Raw genomic sequence first — 23,930 nt, 5'->3', positions numbered from 1 at the left:
GCTTTTCCCCAATGACCAAGAGGATGGCTCAGGCCAGGCACTGGGCACCATCCTGGTTAGCCCACAATGCCATATGAATCTGCCCAATCGTGAGCTCCACTTCAGAGGAGGAAGCTGAGCCTCTGAGGGGAGGAGGAAGCCCCTGCACAAGGTCACAGCCGTTAGGGTGGGCTCACATGGGGACTGGCCTCTGAAGGCTTGGGCCCCACTGTTCACACCCGGGCCACTCACTGCAGGATCCTCTTGACCACCTCCACGGCTGGGTCTTCAATCATGGACTTCCCCATGCGGCTTGGCTGGGCAAAGGACTCAGGGGTGACCATGTCTACCTTAGCCTCTTCTTCATAGACTTCTGAAGATAACAAGATGTCACTCTCTACCTCCAGGTCAGTCAAGACGTTGTCCTGCAGGCCAAAGAGCAGGGCCTGATTGTGGGTGTCAGGGAGGCAGGCAGGCTGGGTTCCCATCTCAGGACCACTTGGCCCAGGTGCTATAGGCTGACCACGTTGAGCCTCTCTTGCCCCTTCTGTGAAGCAGCAGGGATCATATATACCTTAGAGGGCCGTTCATTCATTCATTCATGTGTGCATGCCGAGACCTTCAAAAGTATTTCTTGAGTGCCTGCTTTCTGCAAGGCTCTCCCTGGGCCTGGGACACAGGGTAAAGGGGCCACATGTGACTCTTATCCTCATGGAGCTTACAGTCTGGTCAGAGAGACAAGACATTTAATATGGACTTCTACAAATAAATGGTCAAGTTGGGGCCAGTGCAATGAAAACAAAGTTACAGCATCTTCCCTGAGGCTGAGGGTCATGAACTGGGCTACTCGCCGATGTGCCCCGGTGGTGTTTTTGAGCAAAGGACAAGTAAACAAATGAGTGCATGGATAAGTGCATGGCCACCTCCACCTTGAGTTGGACCTTAGAGAAACAGTGAGTGAGGGACCCACCATGAGCACTTAGTTGAGCTATGCCCTATTTTATTCTGTGTCTTGGCGGCACTGTAAGCCCTGGAGGGAAGGACCCCAGCAGGACTCCTGAGTTCTGTCTCGTGGGGCTCAGTACTGTTGGTGTGATGAAAGCTTAGTGCTGGCAGCACAGCAGGAAGATCCTCCCCACAGAGGGAAGGGCTGGTTCAAAGCATGGCAGTGAGAGGCGGGGCCTGAGGCTGGTCAGAGCACAGCTCAAGGGGCATCCATTTATGCTGCCATCAGTTCTGTGACAGGTCCTCCTGGAAGCTGGTTGAGACCTCTGGTGAAAGCTTGGTGAGAGAGGTTGAGTGTGGGGTGAAGGTGACAGGCTCTGCCCTCTTGGAGCACACAGTCTAGGGGAGACAGCTCCTAAAAGGGGGACCTCACTGAATGGTCTATGGGTTCATGAAGAAGTAGAACATGCCACAGGGGTCAGGAGATGCTGGCCCAAACTAGTGGGTGAGTGAAGGCCTGGGGGAAAGTGAGCTCTTAGGGGGACCAGAGAAATGAAGGGGTCAAGGAAGTCCTGGTGAGGATCTGGATCTTATCCTGAGGACAGGAGAGGGACACAGGCAGACTGGCCTTCTCCAAGAGGCCTGGCTGCAGCTCAGGGAATGGATCACAGGGGGAAGTGAGAGGATCAGGACAGGATCAGGATCTTTTGCACATATGTGCAAAAGATGGGGGGCTTGGACAAGGTAGTGGGGGTGGAATGGGGAGAAGCTGGTGGCTGCTAATAGGAGTGGGTGGGAAGGAAGAGGCTGAGAGGTGAGACTTCCCTGAGAGCTGAGGGCCCTGATGGGGTGGGGAGGTGCTGCCAGGAGGTGATGGATCTCCGAAGGGACCAGTGCAGGGAAGTGGCCCATCTGGGATGTGAACCCAGATCTGACTCCACAGTCTATGGCCTTTCTAAGGCATCCCTGCAGGCCTGATGTCCAGCAGGGGCCTGGGAGGTCTTCTCTCCCTGGGATCTGCTGAACCCTGTGGGATACCTGTGAGCCCAGCCCCCACAGCTCAGATGCTCTTCATCATGGCTGCCCCATCCCATTCCTTACGGGAAAGGCCAGGTGAGTCATGGATATCATGTCCAGCTTGCAGTTGAGATACTCAATCCTTTGGCTCAGTTTTTCTTTCCAAGTTCGAATAAGGCCAAGGAGGTCTTCTGTGCTCACTACCTAGTGAGAACATGGAGGGAAAAAGCCACAGGAAGCAGGCTGCAGATGGGCAGGCTGACTCCATGTGGACTGCAGGAACCAGCTGGCTGGTGAAGACACCTCTTGGATCCAGGGAGGCCCCCCTCTTGCAGAGAGGGCCCTGGAGGAATGAGAAGCCCTGGGCCAGCTCTCTTGGGTGACTCTACTGGGCCGCGGGTCCTTCCTCGATGGGGCACCAGGAGTTCTATTCCTGGTTCTATGGGTTTGTTCTGAGCTAATGGTTTAAACTTACTTGACTTCCTTGGTGGCTCAGAGGATAGGTAAAGAATCTGCCTGCAGTGCAGGAGATCCGGGTTTTGTCCCTGGGTCAGGAAGATCCCCTGGGGAAGGGCAGGGCAACCCACTCCAATTTTATTGCCTGGAGAATTCCATGGACAGAGGAGCCATGGCCTCAGAGGCCATGAGGTTGCAAAAGAGTCGGACACAACTGAGCGACTGAACAACAACAAACAATGATAAAACTTCAACTCAGTTACTGAAACGAAAGAGAAAAGATCTTCTGGCCAGGACACCAGGTTTACAAGTGCCTGGCTGGGCTGGGGAGAAAAGTACTCAGGGTGGCCAGGACACGCTGGCCACAGGGGTGTCACAGGGGACAGAGACATGCACTAGAGGCAGGAGAACAAGCAAGTCAACGAGGTAAATGTACAGAGACCTGCTTTGCTGATCAGGGCCTGGCTGGCACTTAGAACCTCACTTCTCTCAGACTTCATTCCAATTTGGACTTATTACTATTTATATATAGAAAATGGAAGTAACCAGTTTATGCACACTGGTCAAAACAAAGGGAAAATCAAACAAAAGATGGTTGTTCAGAGGGCAGAGTCCTGCTTCCGTTACTCATCCAGGGCTCCATTCTAATTATAAGGAGGGAGGCCTTGCGACATCAGAGTGGGAGGGAGGCCAGACTCAAGCCCCCATGCTCACTGGCCTCAACATGCCTGCCAGGGAGGTGCTGGGGGCCAGGGGCAATGGCTGGTTTCTCTTCTCTTCCTTAATTCCATTGAATAAAACAGAGGTGAAGTAGGAAGACTCAGAGGCCCTGCTGGTGGTAGAGAAATCTAGACCACAGATGTGAGTTTATTTCCAGTTAACAATTCTGGCATGCATCTTTACTATCCACAGCTTAGCATCTACTGAACACTTACTTGTTTATTCCTTTTTGAGTTTCGGCACATTTCTACCTTGCTTTGAAGCTGTTCTAGAGAAGAATTTAATCCCTCTGTCTGCAAATTGGATTTTGCCACCTAGAAAAACCAGAGGTTCAGAGATTTACTTCCAGAATACTTATTTTGATCAAGAAAAAGTTTAGCAAATCATTATCTCAGAGATGGATTAAATATGACAAAAATGAAATCGGAGGGAAAATGCAAAGCTGTATGAGAAACTAGACCAATGCAAATTTAAAGGATTTTTTTTTCCTGCCAAATAAATAAGTTTCAAAAATAAAACTGGTGATCCCCATTACTGGTTGAGGGTGTTGGGAGGACACACTCAGGCCCTGTTGGCGAGGGGGTATCTGTACAAGCCACCTGGAAAGCACAAAGAGCCTGAAAACACTCCTGCTCTAGTCCAGGAATTTTAGCTCTGGGAGGCACCCTATGGACATCATCAGGGCTTCCAGTGAAGGCATGTCTATCACACCACTGCATGTAATAAAGTGAAACCCACTAAGAATTCCTCCAAAAAGGAATGGCTACATAAAAATGGCAACACATTTGGGAGAGAGAAGCCATCAAAGTGATGTTTTTGAAGAAACTTTTCAGCTTAAACAAAGTTTTTACTGCAGCTTAAAAAATTGTAATCAATAGCACCCTTGTCCCCACTGCCCTGACCCTCACTCCAGTGCCACTGAGCCCAGCTCATGGGACCCTGCTGAACCAGCCACGGCTCCAGCCTCATTGCACCCCCGCATTTTCTTCTTTGAGCTCTCTCTCTCTCTCCTTGGCTCCAACTCCCCCAGGATTTTTTTGATGATGTCTCCAGGACACTGCTCCACACCCTCCTGCCTGGCTGGCTCCTCCTTCTCCGTCAAGCCTTGGGAAGCACTACTTCCCCAGTCCAGAGGAAATCCTCTCCTCTATGTCCCCACGCACCTTATGTGGCCCTCTTGTCCTCTGTAGCCCAAATGGCCTGGCACTGCCTGAATTTCCGGTGTCACAGACATGGGTTCACATTTTGGCCCCACAATTTAGGAACATTGTGTTCTCAATGTCTCTCTGCCTCAATTTCTTTGTTTCTAAAACGGGCTAAGAACAGCTCTTGTGAGGATTCATATAATTCATCAAAATAAGCCCACTAAGATGCGTGCTGCATGATAACTCAGTGGATGTTAGAAGCTATTATGATTTAATCTCTGACTTCCTGGCCAGAGTGCAAGTCCCAGAGGGGCAGAGACCACACCGGTATCCCCAGCACCTGGGACAGTGCCTGGGGTGCAGGTGTGTGATAAACATCCAGCACATGAAGAACGTATCTGTCCTACCTCGCACTTGATGTTTACTTGCAGATTTGTCAGCAAGCGCTGGATTTTCTCTATGAAAATAAGGTCCACAGACAGGTTATGGAATTTACTTTCAAACTTGCTGATGAACTCGTTAGCCTTAAAGAAAGAGAAAAAAGTAAAGGAGTGGGGCTTAATTTGGAACTTTTGGACTTTGGAAGCAGAGGGGGACAGGCCCACCTAATGGGTGGAAAGGGGGCTTGACTGGCCTATTAGGCAGTGAGCAAGGCAACTATGTAACCGGGTGTCACAGGAGTCTGGCTAGAGGTCAGGGTGTGGCCTACTCACCTGGTCCAGATAATCACTCTCCATCTTTTCCATGTTGATCATGATTAAATTTTCAACAAACTCTATCCGGGCAGCTTCCTTCTCTAGTCGATGACACAGTGAGTCAATTTCTTCAGAAGAGAAGTTGCCTCCCTCTGAAAACAATCTGAAAATAATTTGGGAGAAATAAAAGCCATTGATCAGCCCATTCCACCCATCCCAACTACTGTGGTAGACAAGGCTTTAGATTAAAAGTACAAGATCGTGGAAAAAGTTCAAGGACACAAGCAGGGAAACAACCCAAATGTCCATCAAGGGATGAATGGATAAACGCATTATACACAATGGAATATTATTGAGCTTTAAGAAGGAATGAAATTCTGACACATGGATAAGCACTGAAGACATTATGCTAAGCGAAAAAGTCAAGCTCACAGGACAAATGTGCTGTGATTTCACTTCTATGAGGCCCGTAGAGTAGTCAAATTCATAGAGACCGAAAATACTAATAGCATAGTGGTTCCCAGCGGCTGAAGAAAGGCTAAACAGGCAGTTAGTGTTTAGAGCTTCAGTTGCGAGGGTGAAAATGTTCTGGAGATGAATGGTGGTGATGGTTGTACAATAACATGAACGTACTTAATGCCACTGAACTACACATACAATGGTTAAAATGGACAGATTTACGTTATGGATATTTTGTCATAATTGAAAAATGAAGAGGCAAACAAGACCACCTCTCAACAGAAAGAGCCCAGAGGCCCACAGGGGGCCCGGATGCTGGCTCCCACCTGCAGTGCTTGATGAACTCAATGTTGGTGTAGCGCAGCTTGCCCAGGCTCTCCTCCAGGTACTGGCGGAAGCTGCGCAGTGACACCTGGATGACGTCGACATAGCTGAGCAGCTCCCGCTGCACAGTGCTGCTGAGAGTTGCCAGCCTGGGGGACACAGGAGGGCGGGGTGGTGACCTGGGCACGGGAGGGCAGCCTGGGAGATGACTTGAGCACCGTGCTCAGCTGTGCGGTCACCAGAACCATGCCTCTCTTCACTGGGTAGACAAAGAGGCCTTAGAAGGAGGTTCAGAATGCCAGTGTGTGCAGACACAGTGCGGGACTCTCAGTGAGCTGGGTCAGAGGGCACCTCTCTTCAGTCTGGCTCCTGCCACCAAATTGCTAAGAGAATCCCCAGGTCCTCCCCTTACTGCCACGCCCTCTTAACTCCCAGAAATGTGGCTTCTGTGCCCTGGGACTTCCGGAAAGAGCAGCCTGAGGGTTTCCTCTTTACATCCCAGTCTACCCTAACCAGCTGCCTCTTGGGTACCTGACCACTGTACAGACGCCTGTGAAGTTTCCTCACCTGTGACTGGATGGAGGCCTTCCGGGCCTCACCTCAAACCCCTGAATGGCCTTCCAGGAAACCCTGGTTCTACCCTGAGCACATCTCCACCCGGAGCTGGGCCAGTGCTCCTCTCTGGTGGGAGAATTCTGCCTCCTTCTCACCTCCCTCCATTCCGCCCTAGGGCCTCCTGAAGGAAGCTTGTCCTGATTTCCCTGGGTCTTTCCCACCATGGACATGTCAGGGCCATCATTTGCATCCCTGCACTCTGACATTTGCACCCTTTTCTCTCTCTGGCTGCTCCCCCACCCCCAGAACCAAGCCCCTGGCCAGATGCGTCACCATAGCTGGACTCCTACTCTCATGAAGAGATGAAAGTCCTTCTGGAAACCCCGACTCTTCTGCTGTCCACAGCGGATGGGAGGACTGCTTCTCTGAGCACAGGCATCTGGCCAGGGTTCTAGGGCTGCCAGGCCATGACTGAGTCCCCAAGACCCTTACTTCTGGCTCTTGGTGGCGTTCAAGAAGATGTGCTCCATGTCAGAAATCTTGCGGCGGAAGTGTTTGCTCTTCAAGTTTTGCTCTTCTTGGAACTGGCAGAACATCATCCTCTCCTTCCTCAGTGTCTCCATCACCCCTGCACAGTGGCTGTTCAGCCGTTCTTGATGAAGCAAGAGCTCAGCTGAAAGAGGACACAGGGGTAGAAGGGCTGAGGTCCTCTGGGACCCTGGGTCAACTCAGGACAGTGTTCTCCTGGATAGTGGCATGCCTCTCCCAGGCTAGCTACAGAGAAGGGACTTTTTAGGCCAAGGCCCAGTTCCCCTTGCCCTCCCCAGGGCTCAGCCTGGGAGTGGACTCAGATCTCAGGGGAACCAATCTGAGACAGTCCCAGTGTCCTTAATTGGAGAGGAGGCTCTGGTTGGCTGTGAGTGGTGGAAATACCCTGCCTGTAGCAGAAGGGAACACGGCCTGGGAGCTAGGAGAGCATCTCCCACCCTGGGAGCAGGTGGGATGATGGGGAGGGCAGGGATTTTGGTGAGAGGGTCTGGGAGCAAAAGGCCAACACAGAGTTTGGCAGTTAGCATCTGACCCTTTATATCAGTGGTTACTCATTTCCAATAAGCCTGAATTATGGCGGACTTTAAGAGCTCCATCATAGGCCTTAAGAGCTAGCAGAGAGCCTTGGGTTACCTCATCTGACCTCCTACTGCCTGGAGTGGAGGATGTACTGTGAGCTCAGCTCTGCCAAAAGCAAATGGCAGGACTCTGGGGCTTCACTTCTCTGGCCTCCATTTTCACATTGTGCATCGGGCCGGGAGCCAGGGAAGAGAAAGGAAACCAGACTTCAGGGAGCATCTTTGTTTATATTTATATTTAATGCACACATTTCCCAGATGAGGGCGAGGTCCTAAAAAGTCAAGCAGGTCTCCTAAGGCAACAGGAAGCTCTCAGGATCTATGATGAAGTTTAAAGTATGACTCAAGTGAAAACCTGATGGGCACCATTGAAGCTTTCAAATAAAAGTGCCCTCCCCCCAAATGATGGAGCCTTCTGCCCTAGAAATGGCATGTCTTTTTAAGTATTAAGAATTATAAGCTGAAAATAATGGCTACCACTTTTGGAGACTCTGGCTTATACTAGTTGTTCATGATTGTGCACTGTACCACTTCAAGGAGAGTTAATTACCACCACCAAAATGCCCTCAGGAGGTTAGGAACAGATCAGAGAGGTCACGTAACCTGCTCAGAGTCATACAGCTAGAGAGGTTGAGCCTATTAGCTCTGATTCCTGAGCTACAGGCCTGCCTCTAGGGCATCCGTCATGAAAGTGTGAATGACAGGTGTGGGAATGTATCTGGGACCCATAAAGCTAAAATAAGACTATACTCTTCATCTCAGCATCTAATACCCTCTTTAAAAAATCTTATGTGAGGATTCTGGGTACAACCTTCTCTGCCAGCCTGGGAGCTGCAGCCTCACACACATCTTCCAGTGTGTGATGACAACATGCTAAGCACTGCGTGTTGCAAACCAGGGCTGCCTAACGAATGCAGAGCCACAGTACCTGCCCTGACGTTGTGGATGTCCTTCTCAATGTGCTGGGCTCTTGGCTGGTGCAGGTGCAGACGCAGCTCCAGTTCTGAATCCAGCTCATCAATCTTGCTGGCCATGATGACCCGAGCATTGAGGGCACATTGGTCAAACCATTTCTCCAAGTGCTCAAAAAAGCCAGTTCGAAGCCTGAGGGAGAGACCAGAGAGGGTCAGCAACTGTGACCAGGGAGTGATCTCTCCAGGCTGATATATAAAGTGCTTCCTTCTTCCACTCCTTCTTTCTTATTTAATTTCCCATTTCATTGTATTTCTTTGTCTGGATGGGCCATCATTCATTTAGCCAGATCCCCTGGCTGGTGGACATAGCGTGGTTTCCATTCGTTTGTTCTTACCAAGAAGACTGTAACGTGTAACCTCATACATATGTCAAGTGCAGAATAATTTCTATAGGATAAATTCCCTAAAAGGGAATTGTTGAATCAAAACCTGAAATACATTTGTGGATCTGGTAGATATTGCCAAACTGCTTCTGTTGCAAGACAATGAATAAAAGTTCCTATTTCTCCATTTCTCACTATGGACGGTGACTGCAGCAATGAAAATAAAAGATGCCTGCTCCTTGGAAGAAAATCTATGACAAACTCAGACAGTGTATTAAAAAGCAGAGATATCACTGGGCTGACAGAGGTCCGTATAGTCAAAGATTTTTCCAGTAGTCATGTACAGGTGTGAGTTGGACCATAAACAAGGCTGAGTGCTAAAGGATTGATGCTTTCAAATTATGGTGCTGGAACAGACTCTTAAGAGTCCCTTGGACAGCAAGGAGATCAAACCAGTCAATCCGAAAGGAAATCAACCCTGAATACTCATTGGAAGGACTGGTGCTGCAGCTGAAGCTCCAATACTTTGGCCCCCTGGTGCAAATAGTGATTCATCAAAAAGACCTGGGAAAGACTGAAGGTAAAAGAAGGGGAGGAAGAGGCTGAGATGGTTAGATAGCATCACTGACTCACTGGACATGAATTTTAGTAGATTCTGGGAGATAGTGGAGGACAGAGGAGCCTGGCATGCTGCAGTCCATGGATTTATAGTCAGACACGACATAGTGACTGAACAACAATTTCTCCATAGCTTCAGATTGTATTGTCAAACTCTTGAATCTGACAATTTTGTCATGACTGAGACTGAGCATATTTTTATGAATTCAAGACTATTAAATTTATTTTCCTGTCTACCATCCACTAATATTTTTGCCCATCATTCTAGTATGTAGTTGCACTTTTCCTTATTAATTTCTGGGAGCACTTTATATATTGGGAACACAAGGTCCTCTGACTGAGATGTGAACTGCAAATATTTTTGCCAGTTGATTATTTCATCCTGTTAGAAATGCAGCATGATTTTCTTGGCTATGTATTGTCAAGATGTTGGTTCTCTCCAAATGTATCTATAGATTCAATACAATAACAACTAAAAACTCAGCAGATGTTTTCTTATAGAAACTGATGAGTTGATTTCAAACTTATACAGAAATACAAAGGGCCAAGGATAGTCGAGACAATTCTGGAGAAATCAAGTCTGGAGGACTTACACAACCAAATAATAAGACTTAGTATTAAGCTATGGTAATCAGTCGGGGTGCCTGCATCAGGAAGATCCTCTGGAGTAGGAAATGGCAACCCACTCCCAGGCAAATATTCTTGCCTCGAAAATTCCATTAACAGAGAAGCCTGGTGGGCTACAGTCCATGGGGCAGCAGAGAGTTGGACATGACTGAGTACATGGCACACACACACCATCAGTCAGGGGAGGACTAGCAGAGCAGTGGAGAGAGAAGAGTCTTCTCAAATGGCCCGGCCTTAACTGGCTATTCATACAGGATAGAAATGAATTTGACTAATACCACACACATAAGCAAAAATCAATTCCAGTTGAATTGTACATCTAACTATGAAAGTTTGTAACATTAGATAACACAGGAGAGTATTTTCACGACCTTGGGGCAAGCAAAGATTTCTTAGAAAAGACAGAAATCACACTAACCCTAGTGGAAAAATTGATGTGTAAGACCTTACTAAAAAAGATATCTTTTCACCAAAAGATACCTTTACAAGAGTAAAAAAAGACAAGCACAGAGAGGGTATGAACATTCACCACGTATTTAACTAACAAAAGAACTCCAGTCTAAGGTAGACAACTAACTCACATAAATTAGTAAGAAGAAAGATAGGTAATCTACAACAAAATAAATCGGCAAAGAATTTGATAAGTCATTTCACAGAAAGATGATTAAATGGCCAGTAAGTATATAACAAGGTGTACAACATTGTTACTCATCAGGAAAATGCTAATTAAAACCACAATGAAGCACCACTATACACACACACCAGAATGGCTAAAATAAAACCACTGACAATACCAAGTGAGGATATGGAGCAACTGGAATTCTCAAATATTGCTGCAAACTGTTAACCCACTTTTGAAAACTCCTTGGTAGTATCTTTTGGTCATATCTCCTCAAGATGGACACACATATAAGCCAATTTCCCAATAACCCACTCTTAGTTATATATCTAACAGAAATACATATACACATGTTCACCAGGAGAAGCTGGATATAAAAGAATACACTCTATGTGATTCCATTTAAATAAAATTCACAAACAAGCAAAACTAATTCAGAAGTTAGAATGCTTGCTGCCCCCTGCAGATAGGTACATCAGTACTGTCTTTCTAGATTTCATATATATGTGTTAGCATATGGTATTTGCTTTCTTTTCCATCTGAAACTAGTCTAATCTTTTGTTATATTTCACCTTGTTAATAAAACTTGAAGAGAATGAGAATAAAAGGCATTTTCACTCACTGTTTCTTAATCTCTAAAACTAGTCTGGATGGAATGATCACTTCTTCTAAGACCCTGGCACTGGAAATGTCCTTGAAGAGAGTGGCAGGAAGGTTGGAGTGGGGTGTCTTGCTGTTCTCTTCTTGTTTCAGGGGTAGGAAAACAAAGTAAGTGTTCCCACTGGAGGTTGTGAAGAACTCCATCTCCTCCTGGGAGATCTCCCCTAGACTCTCCTCCTGGGCTTTGACCTAAGCAGAAAACAACACTTTAAACTTGGCATCATTGAACAGACTTGGTAATCCTTACCATAGGTCCTTTGACATCAGAGGTTGTAAACCTGTGGGATGAAACCTGTCTATGGTTATATTTTGCCCATATAATGCTTTTAAAATAGGGACATGCCACCTAAAAATCTGGATTTCTGATTTCTCTTAAACCAGAAAAATCTGGCAATTCTGAGTCTACATTCCCATATGGCATCATTGGCTGGAACTAAATAATGGCTGCATGGTTGCCATAGATTGAATGTTGGTGTCTCTCCAAAATTCATATCCCCGTTGTGTTGGTATTTGAAAGCAGACTCTGGGAGGTTATTAGGGCAAATAGGCAGAGCCCTCCCTCATGAATGGGGGTAGTGCCCTTAAAAACAAAGTATCAGAGAGCTTGCCCCTTCTACCATGTAAGGACACAGAAAAAAATAGAGCTGTTTATTGCCAAGAAGTAGGCCCTCATCACAGAGAAGGCAATGGCACCCCACTCTGGTACTTTTGCCTGGAAAATCCCATGGAAGGAGGAGCCTGGTAGGCTGCAGTCCATGGGGTCATTAGAGTCGGACACGACTGAGCGACTTCACTTTCACTTTTCACTTTCATGCATTGGAAAGGAAATGGCAACCCACTCCAGTGTTCTTGCCTGGAGAATCCCAGGGATGGGGAAGCCTGGTGGGCTGCCCTCTGTGGGGTGCACAGAGTTGGACACGACTGAAGCAACTTAGCAGCAGCAGCAGCAGGCCCTCATCAGACACTGAAGCTGCCAGTGCCTGGATCTTGAAGTCCCAGCCTCCAGAACTGTGAGAAATAAATCTCTGGTGTTTATAAGCCACCCAGTCTATGGTATTCCATTATAGCAGCCTGAACAGACTAAGACAGTAGTTTTTACCATGTCACTATTTTACACTTGGTGTCCAGCCCTCTTTTCAATTACCTGCCTGTGGTCCCTGTTCAGAGGTCTCATATGCCAATTCTTCCACAGCACTATAGGAAAAGAGTCTGTGCAATTTCATGATTATGAATCCCAAATCACTGTTCTGTGACTCTGAATGTGTTTTGAGGATGAGATTTATTCATATGAGAGTCATTTCCCTGCACTCTAAGGAGAGCTGTCTGCCAACTTGGATATGGATCTTTGTTCTTATACAATCAGACAATGGGAAGAGAGAAGGAATGGAGCAGCTAAGTTGGTCTCTACAATAAAGAGAAGCTGGGAGAAGAGAGAGGACCTGGGAGGGATAAGGAAGAGTCAAGGGGGCACTACAGAGGTGGCAAGATGGGATGTGAGGACAGAAAGGTGACGTTTAAAAAGTATTGCTGGGACATGAGAACGGGATCTCTGTTGACAGCAATGAAAAGTGTACATACGTTTGTTACTCTTTAGACATAGCCTAATGGAGACTGTGCCACTGGGAACCCCGGCTTGTGCTAGGGCACAGAGAGTGAACACAGCACATTTTCCAAACCTAAGAGTGAGCCTTTTGCTGACCTACCTCATCCACAGATGAGCTCCTCTGCTCCTCCTCCTCTTCCTCCTTCTCCTCCTCCTCTTCCTCCTCCTCCTCCTCTTCCTCCTCCTCCTCCTCCCTCTCCTCCTCCACCTTTTCCTTCTTCTCCTCCTCTTCTTCTTCGTGAACCATCACACTGGCCTGGTTTGGGGGTGATCTCAAGGAGCTGTCTCTTTCAACCTGTATTTCTTCCAGTCCTAAAATAGAGTCCTCCCTGGACTCATCCATCTCTTCACTCAGTACGGACTTCTCCTGTGGACTCAGGGTCACCTCTTGTGTGGTGGAGGACTCGGCCTCTTGATCTTCTTCTTCTTCTATCTCTTCGGCTGGCTTGAGGGAACTCGTCCTTCCACTGTTGCTTTCGTCACCTTTGCGCGTGTTTGCTTTGGATCTTCGTTTTCCTCTCGGTCTTCTCATTCTCTTCTGGAACTGCTTTTCATGTGGTTCTGTTGATGATCAGCCCCAAAGCACAGGAAAAGACAGGTTACCAGTGCAGCCTGATTGGGCCTCCCTAGCCCCCAGATACACAAGCGTGAAGTTGGGGAGACTCAGACTTGAATTGTAAAAATGTTACCTGGTTCCCTCAACTGGAAAATGACTTCTCCCTCCAAGTTCTACGAGGCAAAAACATAGACACTGAATACATAGTGCTGCCTTCCTCCATGTGCCACCTCTTTTCTTTAAGGAAAAGCCCCCTCCTCCCTGCCTTCTACATCTGATGCAGGCCCTGACCACTTATTTCACAGGGGTGAGCAGGGTGTTCCTGATCATCTTTCCTTAATTCCAAGCACATTAGCAAAGTTTTTTTTATCATACAATGAAAATCGCAGAATAAACCCTCTTTCTGACATGGTTGGTAGTGATCTGGAGCAAAGAACAAGAAAGCAAATAGGGAGAGATGCATCCAAGGGGCAGGAATCTGCTGCACCTGTTGCTGGATGTGAACATACACAACGATCACGATGTACGTGACGTGGGAGCCCCCTCTTCACTCTACACATTCCCTGTTTCATTGGCTGTGGCTGAAGCTGTGGAAATACTGCCATTGATAGCAGTGGATTGGAACGCTAGCTCCTCACAAGCTGGGTGCCCTTGGACGAGCCCCCTAAACCCTACGGACCCAGGTCCTTCCTGTGTTACTGTCACCACAGTGGCACCTCCATTTTAACCCAGGCAGCCAGACTGATCTCAAAGCTCCACCTCTGGGCAGCATGAGTTTCACTTCAACCCAGGGGCCACACAATGCATTTACGAGCAACTGGGACAGGGATCTCTGCTGAGAGGAGGCTTCTCTGAGGAGTCAGGAACCCCACATCTGTTGGAAACCCGAGCCCGGTTCAGCGTCCACCACAAGTACCTTCCGCCCTGGCTGTGCAAAACTCTGGGTGCATGTGTGCGGGAAAGAGCCACCTCTGGGAGTCAGACCAGGACACACCAGGTGTTCCTGCATTTACCAGGAAGCACTAGGTACATCTGAATTATGTGCAGGACACTGTGCTGAGGGCAATCAAAGCTGGACGAAAGACAGGAGGCCACACCTGCCTCACAGGAAACACCTTCCAGCAGGATGCCCTTCACTCCTGCATCTGATAACAACCAACATACAAGCACATGCAGAGAGGAGAGGTGGTGGGGTAAAGAAGGGGATGGAAGGTCAGATTGGGTGGGTGGGGTCTTGTCACTGGTGGTGGCTGGAGGTCTGTGGGAGTTTGGGGTGTGTAGAGACGGAGGAATCCCAGCAGAGGAGCAGGGTGAGGAAAGGGCAGGGGGCAGTGGCACATAAAGGAAGGGTGAGGAGTTCGCTGAAGCACGGAGAGTCAGGGCAGGAGTCAGATGCGGGGGCCTCCATGGTCATCCAGGGACCGTGGGCTGGGCTTGGTTGGGGCTGCAGACTGGGTGAGGGCTTTCTGAGCAGGAGAATGGGTAGGTCAGAGCCATACTTTAGGATGGTTATGTGGCATAGTGAGTTGGATGACTAGTACTCGGAGTCCTATAAAATCAGCCTTTTAATTATAATTCCATTCAAGACCTGAGGCCTGGATTCTGAGCCTTTAACCTCTTTGAGTCTGAGAAAAAGATTGTCTCTTTAGGAGATGCTTTTAGTTTCTCACTCCTTGATATCCTGGCATAGACTCTAACTCCCCCTGGGTTATTGAGGCAAATATGAACTAGAAGTCATCCTCTCCTCTTCGCTTCTTGGTGAGCAGCTGGGATTTTTTTGTATCCCTTTCCATACCTGTTCAAAGATTTCACGAACACAGAAGTATCGGCTGAGGTGGGAGCTGTAGGAGTTGAGTTCCTTCAGTATGATCACTGGGTACTCCATCACTTCCTTTGTCAGGAGGCCATGAAAAGCCTCATACCTGGAAGGAAGGGAGATGAAAGTACTGTCAGTGGGAGGGTCAGCTGGGTGTGAGGGGCCCCAGCCAAAAGCCATGCCTCGGACCTCATGGAGGTAGGCTAGTACCTGGCCTCGAGTTCTGTGCAGAGCTGCTGCGGAGGTTTCCTTTTATACTAACAATCCTTGATTTGTTTTGCTATTCTTCTGATCATACAAAGAGTACATACTCTTTGTAGAACATTTAGAAAACACAGACAGAGAGAGTTCTTTGCATATGGTAACATGGGTTCCCACTTTCTGTCTACTGTCCTAACCCCGTCCTAGAACTTGACCTACATCATCCCATCAAACACTCCAAAACCAAGGCCCCAGATTTCATCTGTCCCTGAGGTAAGAAGACCAAGGTTCAGGGGGTTATTTATTTGCCTTAAAATGTACTTCTGAATCTAAGTACTGCAATCAACTGGCAGTGCAATCCCATTTCTGTGAATAGCCCTTGTAATATTAGCTGTACAAGGGCACAAAGACGCAAGATAGTTCACAGGGAACTGTCTTTAATATGGAGAAACTGGCACCAGTCTTAAAAAGCTTATCAATTAGAGACTGGTTAAATCATTATGAAGCATCCATATTAATCAATGGATGGTCATTTAAAAATGAAACAAAGTTATAAAACGATTCTTATTTTAAAGACACTTTACATGTGTATATATACTAACATTTATAAATGTCTATGTCCACAAAATGGATGAGTTGGGCAGAAATGAGGGGAATTTCCTATATGTTTGTACTGGTTAATTTTTTTTTTCTTTAACAAAGCATGTATGTTTTAAAATTTAAGCAGGGAGGACCCATGCTCTTGACCTTTAAACTACATGACCCAGAAACATCCCTCCATAAATTTTTCCGATGAAAATTCTCCTTGAAAGCTTTTGTGCTGACTGAGGGCAGAGCTGCAAAGCACCACAGTGCTCTCTAAAGCTGGAGGCAACCTGAGGCTGGGCTCCTAGGCAGCCAGCCTCTGACCTTGAATATGAATTTTAGCCCATCCTCTTCTAGAGTCTGGTCTGCCTACCTGCATTGCATATTCTTCAGAAAATCCTTGGCCTTTTCCAGGTGTGACTTCAGGTTATTCTCATAGCTTTGCTGCCTCAGTTGGTCCAAGAGCTTGTCAAGATGAGCCTCCTGGGCCTGGCAGCCACACCAGGAACAGAAGGAAGCAGATGTGAGTCACCAGAGCTCCAAGAGAGGATGTGACATGCAGAGGCCCTGCCCCTGGAGATGAGGTCCAGGTGCCCCAGGCAGGCTTTTCTACATAAGAAGCACCGTTCTTACTCTCACTGCTCTGGGCCTATGGGCTCGTCTCCCTGCCTGGAATGTTCTTCTCAATTTTAAATCCCTGATGACCCTACTTAGATGGGACTCCTCAGGGACATCCCTTACCCTCACCCTGTCTGGGCCAGCCCCCTTACACCTTCCAGAGACACCTACTCCTCACTCTCCTTCTCAGCACTGTGCTTGATGTCAGATGCTGAGGGCATCCCTTCCACCCCTAGACAATGTGAAGGCAGGTGGGTGGGGGCCAGCTCATGTCCTGGGGGTCAGGATGACTGCCAGAGGGAGATGTTCCATGCCCCCAAGTCTGTCTCTCAGGCAAGCCCCATCACAGACATGTCTGGATCCAGGACTCACTGCACAGTCCAGAGCTAATTCCAGCAGAACTTTACTGCCACCCAGCCCCCATGACCAAGGTGAGCCTCAGCTTCTCATCTGCTCAAGTTTTATAGCTTGAGGTTTTACGTTTGAGTCTAAGATACACTGGGGATTTATTTTTATATAAAAATAAAATATGGTGTGAAGTAGGTATTGAATTTCTTTTTCTTTTTTTTTTGCATCTGAATGCTAGCTGAATTCATGGGCCCCCAGGCAGAGCCGTGGGCAGCTGACAATCTGGGTGTGGCCCTTCGCCCCTCTCCTGTTGGGGTTACCTGGATGCCAGGGCCACACCTGGTTCTCCCGCCTGTGCTTCTGCCGCTGCTGCTCCATCCTCTTCTCCAGCTCCATCTCCTGCATCAACAGCACACTCTGATGTGTCTCCCATAGGTTCACGGCCTCCTGGAAGTAGCTGAAGAGGTCTGAGCTCTGCCGCTCTGTCTGCTTTGCCACGGTCTCGAAGGATTTCTGTGGTGGCAGAACCCAGAGGAGGGGCCTTTAAGTGTCAACCGGCCCCCGGGGTAAGGAGAAGGGTCCATGGAGCAGGGCTCCATCACCAGCCCGTGGAGCCCCAGATCTCCAGGGACTGGTGTCTGGATACCATCCCTCAAGGTTATCTTCACATCCGGCCTTCCCTTCTCTGGGACAGCATTTCTGGTCTGTCCACGGCCACACCCTCAGACTGGCTGACATGCAGTCCCATCTCTAGACCTGTACTCCTGTCCACTGAAGAGGGAGTTCGGGGCCTGGAAGGAGAAAGGCACCACTCTGGCATCAAGTGGGCCATGCCCATCTTGACCTGGGCATCTCTCCTTCCTTGGAGCTCCCTGCCATAGCCCTTGAGCCAAACACCAGAGCCTACTGTTAAAGTCTCATCTCTCCCTCTTTCATATGTGTCTCTTATACTCTCAAAGGGTCTGGGGTTGGCAAACCATGGCCCATGAGCTACATGTAGCCCTGTGCCTTTTTTGTTTAACCTTGGGAGCTAAGCACAGATTTTACATTTTTAAATGGCTGGGAAAAAAACAAAACCAAAAACAACCTAAAGAAGATAATCAATCATGTAATAATTAGGTGAAATTCAAACATCAGGGTCCAGAAAAAAAGTTTTATTGAAACATAGCCATACCCATTTATTTCTGTGTTGCCTGGGGCTGCTTCTATGTGATAAGAGCAGAGTGAGAATTTGAGTCAGAAACCTGACACCCCACAGGGCTTAAAATATTTACCACCTGGCCCTTTACAGGAAGCATTTGCTGAATCTTGCTCTAGACTCTAGGCATCTGGGACTTGGGCTAATTGTTCCTTGTGATCTCTAGCACCCAGACTTGGCAAGGGCCTGGGGGGGGCACTCTTTCCGAGAGTGTTTGACTGGAGTCTGGGGGTGGCTGGGGAGCCAGGGGTGAGCCCGGAGTGCCTGGCGGTGCAGGGGAATTGCTCCAGAAGGGCTGGCCATGACAAGGCGGAGGCACTCACCAGCGACAAAGTTGTAAGCCCCTGGACTCCCACTCCTCTCACAGCCCAGCATCCTGGGCGACCCCCACCCTGCTCCCCAGCAGCACAGGTCCCCAGTTACGCACGTCCAAGACCTCCAGCTCCTCCTCCACCTTGCTCTGGAGACATCCCACCAACTGGAAGAAGGATGGGCTCACCAGGCTCTCTGCCTCCTCCTCAGTGAAGGCCTTCCAGTCCAGCAGCTGCTTCTGGAGGGGGGCGAGGCACAGCCTGGCTTAGGCTGATGGGGGCTTCACCTCGGGACTGGTCCTGCCCCGAGACCAACCTCCCACCCATCTCCATGAACCTTGGCAGAAACCCCCACAGTGGCCCAGTCAGGCCAGCTTCATCTGCCCACTGTGTCCAGGTGCTGAGTACCACCCCTGGTCACTGACTCTGCCAGAGGTGTTCTTATTAGCCCCTCTTGGCAGATAAGGAAACTAAAGCTTGGGGAGAAGTGAAGGGACTTGCTGGAGGGCACACACCTGGCAAGTGGTGGGCCTGGGATCTGAACTCTCCTACTTCTGACCCTACAGGCATAAACTGCCATCCTACACACCCTCAGCATTGCTGTAAGCCAGACAGGGCTCCCATTTCCTGTCTGGAGTTATGCCAACTGGAAAGCCAGTTCTCTATATTAATGGACTTGATTTATGCACAAAACCTAGAATAAATCAACCTCCCCTAATTATTATAAAACATGAAATGTGTCTCCAGTTGAACACTTCCAATGCTGCTGCCCAGGAACACCAGGCGCCATCTGTCAGGCTCAAAGTGCTCCTAGGGTCCGTGGTGACCTCAGCACTCACACCCTGCATATGCCCAGCAGAGGGCTGTGAGCAGGGGCACAAGGAACTGACGCTAGGGCCACAGGGCCATGGAGTCCCAGGGGCAGGGGTGAGTGAGGAGGTGAGTGCTGGGGGCGTGGTCTTGGGGAGGCTCTCTAGAGCACAAGGCTTCCCTCCAGGCTTTACTCTTAAGGTCCGATGTCCCTAAAGGGCTGACTAGGAGGCATGTGATGGCCCCTAAGGCCCCAGAGCAAGCAGGCAGAGCCCTGTGGATCTTTTGCAAACTGGTCTTCTCATCTTCAGATGGGGCCAGTGACACCCACTCTGTAGGACCTTGGAGGATCTGATGAGAGTGGTGCAAGAGAGTGGCACAGCCCCCAGGGACCACAGCACCCACAGTGCACTGGAAAGCCCTCCGCTCTCCTGAACTCTGTTCAGAGTCCTGATGGCAGAGGCAAAACTTGACAGACACACGTGTGAGGGGTGGGGCAGCAGGAGCATCTTGGGGCCTACAGGCAAGACCGTCATGGCCTGGGGACTCCTACAGCCACAGCCAGCATGTTAGACCATATTCAAAATGATTAGGTGTGGAGGATTTTCATCTCAACAGTCTTACAAAGGAGGCGGGGAAGGGGCCTTTTGACATAATATGTCCTCATACCTCAGGAAACCAGGCCTTGTCATTGAAGGGGGTTGTGGGAGGTCTCACTGTCTCACACTCTAACAGAGGCGGGTGGGTGAAGAGCAGAGGCTGGCGGGTAGAGAGTAAAGTTGGGTGTGACCGCAGTGGAAGCACTGTTTACAAAAGGGAACTGGTGGAATAACGCCCATGACATAAGCTCCGCTGAATAAATAAAGTCAAGTGATACAGAGGGCCAAGTGAAGGGTGAGGTGATCAGAGTGCTAAATTTTGTCTGTGGGGGTCAAGGAAGGCTCCCTGGAGGTGGTCAGGTTGGGGGCCATGGAGGGGTAGGTGGGAACAGCTGGGGACGAGGGAGTCCAGGCTGAGGGAACAGCTTCAGAATGCCTGGAAACCAACGCGGAGGGAAAGTGGGGTCTGCAGGGTGGAGAGGGGCAGGGCTGGGAGGGACACCCACCCTGCACTTCTGCACTTGGGCTAGGCACTCCTGCCAGATCTTCTCGTACTGCAAGCGGATCCGCATCATGCAGTCCATGTGGTAGGCGTCTCCATGGGTGGGGAAAAAGAACACATCAGCAGCTCTTCCAGAACAGGGAAGGTCAGGAGGAGGGGTTTCCCATCTCTCAGGAAGTGGCTTCTCCCCAGCAAAGTGCCTCCAGAGCAGGGATCATTTACATCAGGGGGTGCTGTCTCCCTCACCTCAAAGTCCTCAATACCCCCAAGATAAGGACCTCAAACGAGGAACTACATTTTTTCTGTTCTGATTCTGACCCCTGACTCAGTTTCAAGGCTGATGAAACTCTTTCAGGGTAGTTGTCCTGAGCGACAGAACAGTAACCAGGTGCAAATTAAGAGCATTTACAGATCATGTCTGGGATGAATCCCTCAAGAAGTGATTGGACCAGCAGAACATTTGGAATGTGACTGATCTTTCTCCTCTTCCTCCTCCCTGTTGTTTCTGGTTTGTAGTCACCTCAGTGTGACCCTTGCTTTCTAAGGTAAGGAACTGAAGTTTAACGTTCCTGTCACTTCCAGAAACTGAAAGATGACCCAGAGATGGTGTGGTGGCTGTTCCTTGACAAGGGCTGGGGAGGAGGGAGCTTAGGGGGCAGTGAGGACACTGGGGAGGGTGGATGTGCAGTGGAACTGGTGACGAGAGGCTGTAAAGCTGGTTTCTGCCATCTCCAGGGCCATCGTCTAGGCCAGCACATCCCCACCCCTCCTAGGAAGTCAGTGTGATGAAGACCCCCCTCTCCAGGGTTTCTGTGCTTCTGTTCCTGTTCCCCTCTGATCTGCCTCCCATCAACCTTATCACTCCCAGCTCGGAACCTTCCACTGGTTTCCCACTGCCTTCAGGATGAAGTTCAGCCTCCCACACGTGGCCATGTGGCCAGCACAGCCTGGCCCTTTGACCTCTTCTCTTTTTCCCCAAAGGTTCCAGCTCTGTCTGGCCTCTCAGCCTCCCCACATACTAGTGTTCTGGATAGGGTATGGCTTGGAAAGCTACCCTGCCCCCTGGACGTGTCTAACTCGTACTTGCCTTGCAGATTTCAACTGAATTGTCACTTCCTTGGCAAGGTCTCACATAACCCTCAACCAGGCTATGCCCCAAATCCAAATTAAAGTAGCTGGTCACTTGTTTACTCCCTGCTGTAACATCCTGCGTGGTCTGGACTGGAGGCACCCAAGAGAGGTCTACTCCACTGATTACCAGGGCCCAGCACCTTGCTTACTCCTAGGCAGTGCCCAGTGAATGGCAGCCATTGCTATTATTTAGGGTCTTGGGGCTCTTATCTTTGGTATTATAATATAATATATTTAGAATTATAAGCCTGAGAGTCCTGGGAGCAGTGGTGGGTACTACTAACCAAAGCAGTCAGGTCAAGTCCAGCTGTGACATTTCCTTAGCTGTGTGACTCTGAGCAGGATGCTTCACCTCTCTGTGCCTCTGAATCTTTCTCCATCATAGGGGGCAATGACGCCACTGACTTCACTGGGTTATCTCAAAGGAGGTGAAAGTATTATATATATTCTACAGTAAGACTTGGCAAACTCTGCTAGATGGTAAATATTTCCAGCTTTGAGAGCCATACAGTCTCTGCCGCAACCACTCATTTCTGCTGTTACAAAGCAGAAGCAGCCAGAGACAGCATGTAAACAAATGAGCAGAGCTGTGTCCCAGTGAAACTTATTTACTGATGATGGGTTGGAGTTTGAGGACCCTGGTTATAGAGAATTTCTAAATATTACCATTTATTCTTGAGCGCCAAATAAGCCAGGCACTAAACTACAACTGGACCACAGGACTGTATGTGTTTCTTATGTTAACCTCACAAGGTAGGTATCTTTATTACTCCTGAGATCCCTACTTTATGGAAGAGGAATGTGAGACTGAGAGAGGCCATGACTTCCCCTAGGTCACATGGCAGGGACAGCGCACCTCACACACGCAGGATCTGGCCTTGGAGTCACCCCTCTAGCTCATGCTGTGGTCAGGGGTCAGAGCATGGGGCTGCCATGGCTGTGGGCTGGGCAGGGATGTGGGAGGTGGTGGGAGGAGAGGGACTCTTCCAGGTAAGAACTTGGGATCCAATATGGACCCCCAGAGCTTACTCTTCCCTCCACTCCCCCGCCACCCATCTTCCCCAGGAGTGACCTGCCACCTATTTCTGAGTTTGTAATAGACCCTGACATAAACAATTGGCCGACAGACTGAAATGGCTACAAAGCTACTGCTTGAACAGAGCTCTGGAGAGACCCGAGTGGGATACCACAAACCTCACTCACCGATGTGCTTGTTCAATGAGTCGAGAGAAGAACGCCATTCCATCAGCTGAGCTTTGCTGTAATTGGGGGGCAGGAGGTCACTGGGGAAGGAAGGTGTGACACGTAAGCCATGATTGAGTAAAACACTCACTGACCAAGACTGGTAGCATCTTCAAGGAACAATGGTCCAGGGAAGTATCTACACAGATGCTGAAGAAATACGTGACTTGTTGGGGATTTTCTGGTGCCAAACATATGTCATGAAAAGGTCTATTAATATCAGTGAGCTTGTTACTTAGAATAAAACTGAATTTTCCTAATGGGGAAAAAAATGGTTTATATCACACAACCCAGGAATCCACTTCAAGGAACCCAATCAGAGACAATATAAAACATATACAAAGTTTATGCATTAAGACAGTTGCTTAACAGTTCTGTTTATAAACACTCAAAAAATAAAAAACAACATTCATATCTAACAATAGGGAATTTCTTAAATACAATACATGATTCTTTACTATAGTCACTAAAAAGAATGTGGCGGATTGAAAAATTGTCAATATTGTTAGGTCCTCCCACCGGGAGATCGAGTTTATTTCCCCATCCCAGGTTCCGGGCTTGGCCATGAGATTTGCTTTGGCCAATGAGACACTAGTAAATATGTCTCAGCATATTTACCAGTCTCAGCAGAGGCTTGAGACTTCTGCTTGCCCTCTCTTGTTGCAGGGAGCTCTTTTCCCAGCACCAGCACCACCACCACGCCTACAAGCCTGGATTAGCCTCCTGGAGGGCGAGAGAGCAAGTGGAGAGAGGCCCCAGCTGCCCCACCCAAGGCTCCAGACACATGAGGAAGGCCATCCTGGACCATCTAGCTCCAGCCAAGGGAAACTGCCCAGCTGGCTCACAGAATCATGAGAAGCAAAAAATGATTGTTGGCTGCTTTAAGTCACTAAGTTTCAGGTGGTGTTTAGTGGTGTGGAAAAAATGAATATGACATATTATTTATTGTCCACATTAGGATATTTTGACAGTGAAAGGGGGATGCTAAGAACAATTATGCCAAGACAAGACATGTAGCCCAAGATGGTCTTGGGCAGCCTACTTAGAGTGGGATAGTAAAGAGCAAAAAACGAAGATCATGGCATCTGGTCCCATCTGGTCCCATCACTTCATGGCAAATAGATGGGGAAACAATGGAAACAGTGACAGACTTTATTTTCCTGGGCT

General features: G+C 48.7%; 1 protein-coding gene across 11 annotated transcripts in view; it reads right to left on the bottom strand.

Annotated features, from left to right (window-relative positions):
* CCDC180 (coiled-coil domain containing 180) overlaps positions 1 to 23,930 on the bottom strand; it is a 72,885-nt gene that overhangs the window by 16,334 nt on the left and 32,621 nt on the right. For all 11 annotated transcript variants that reach the window (XM_044940055.2, XM_044940057.2, XM_044940058.2 and 8 more), the window contains 17 exons: positions 22,725 to 22,804; positions 20,395 to 20,483; positions 18,596 to 18,718; positions 17,310 to 17,483; positions 16,378 to 16,493; positions 15,198 to 15,324; positions 13,536 to 13,575; positions 12,947 to 13,407; positions 11,206 to 11,432; positions 8,351 to 8,526; positions 6,788 to 6,968; positions 5,743 to 5,889; positions 4,976 to 5,120; positions 4,670 to 4,786; positions 3,333 to 3,431; positions 2,026 to 2,145; positions 232 to 404 (listed from right to left, as the gene is read on the bottom strand). In XM_044940055.2, the coding sequence (XP_044795990.2) occupies positions 232 to 404; positions 2,026 to 2,145; positions 3,333 to 3,431; positions 4,670 to 4,786; positions 4,976 to 5,120; positions 5,743 to 5,889; positions 6,788 to 6,968; positions 8,351 to 8,526; positions 11,206 to 11,432; positions 12,947 to 13,407; positions 13,536 to 13,575; positions 15,198 to 15,324; positions 16,378 to 16,493; positions 17,310 to 17,483; positions 18,596 to 18,718; positions 20,395 to 20,483; positions 22,725 to 22,804 (2,595 nt within the window). The remainder of the gene's footprint in view (positions 1 to 231; positions 405 to 2,025; positions 2,146 to 3,332; positions 3,432 to 4,669; positions 4,787 to 4,975; positions 5,121 to 5,742; positions 5,890 to 6,787; positions 6,969 to 8,350; positions 8,527 to 11,205; positions 11,433 to 12,946; positions 13,408 to 13,535; positions 13,576 to 15,197; positions 15,325 to 16,377; positions 16,494 to 17,309; positions 17,484 to 18,595; positions 18,719 to 20,394; positions 20,484 to 22,724; positions 22,805 to 23,930) is intronic.

Source organism: Bubalus bubalis, chromosome 3, assembly GCF_019923935.1.
Source record: "Bubalus bubalis isolate 160015118507 breed Murrah chromosome 3, NDDB_SH_1, whole genome shotgun sequence".
NCBI lineage: Eukaryota > Metazoa > Chordata > Mammalia > Artiodactyla > Bovidae > Bubalus > Bubalus bubalis.
The sequence above is the reverse complement of the archived record's forward strand: the minus strand, read 5'-3'. Positions and strand labels throughout refer to the sequence as shown.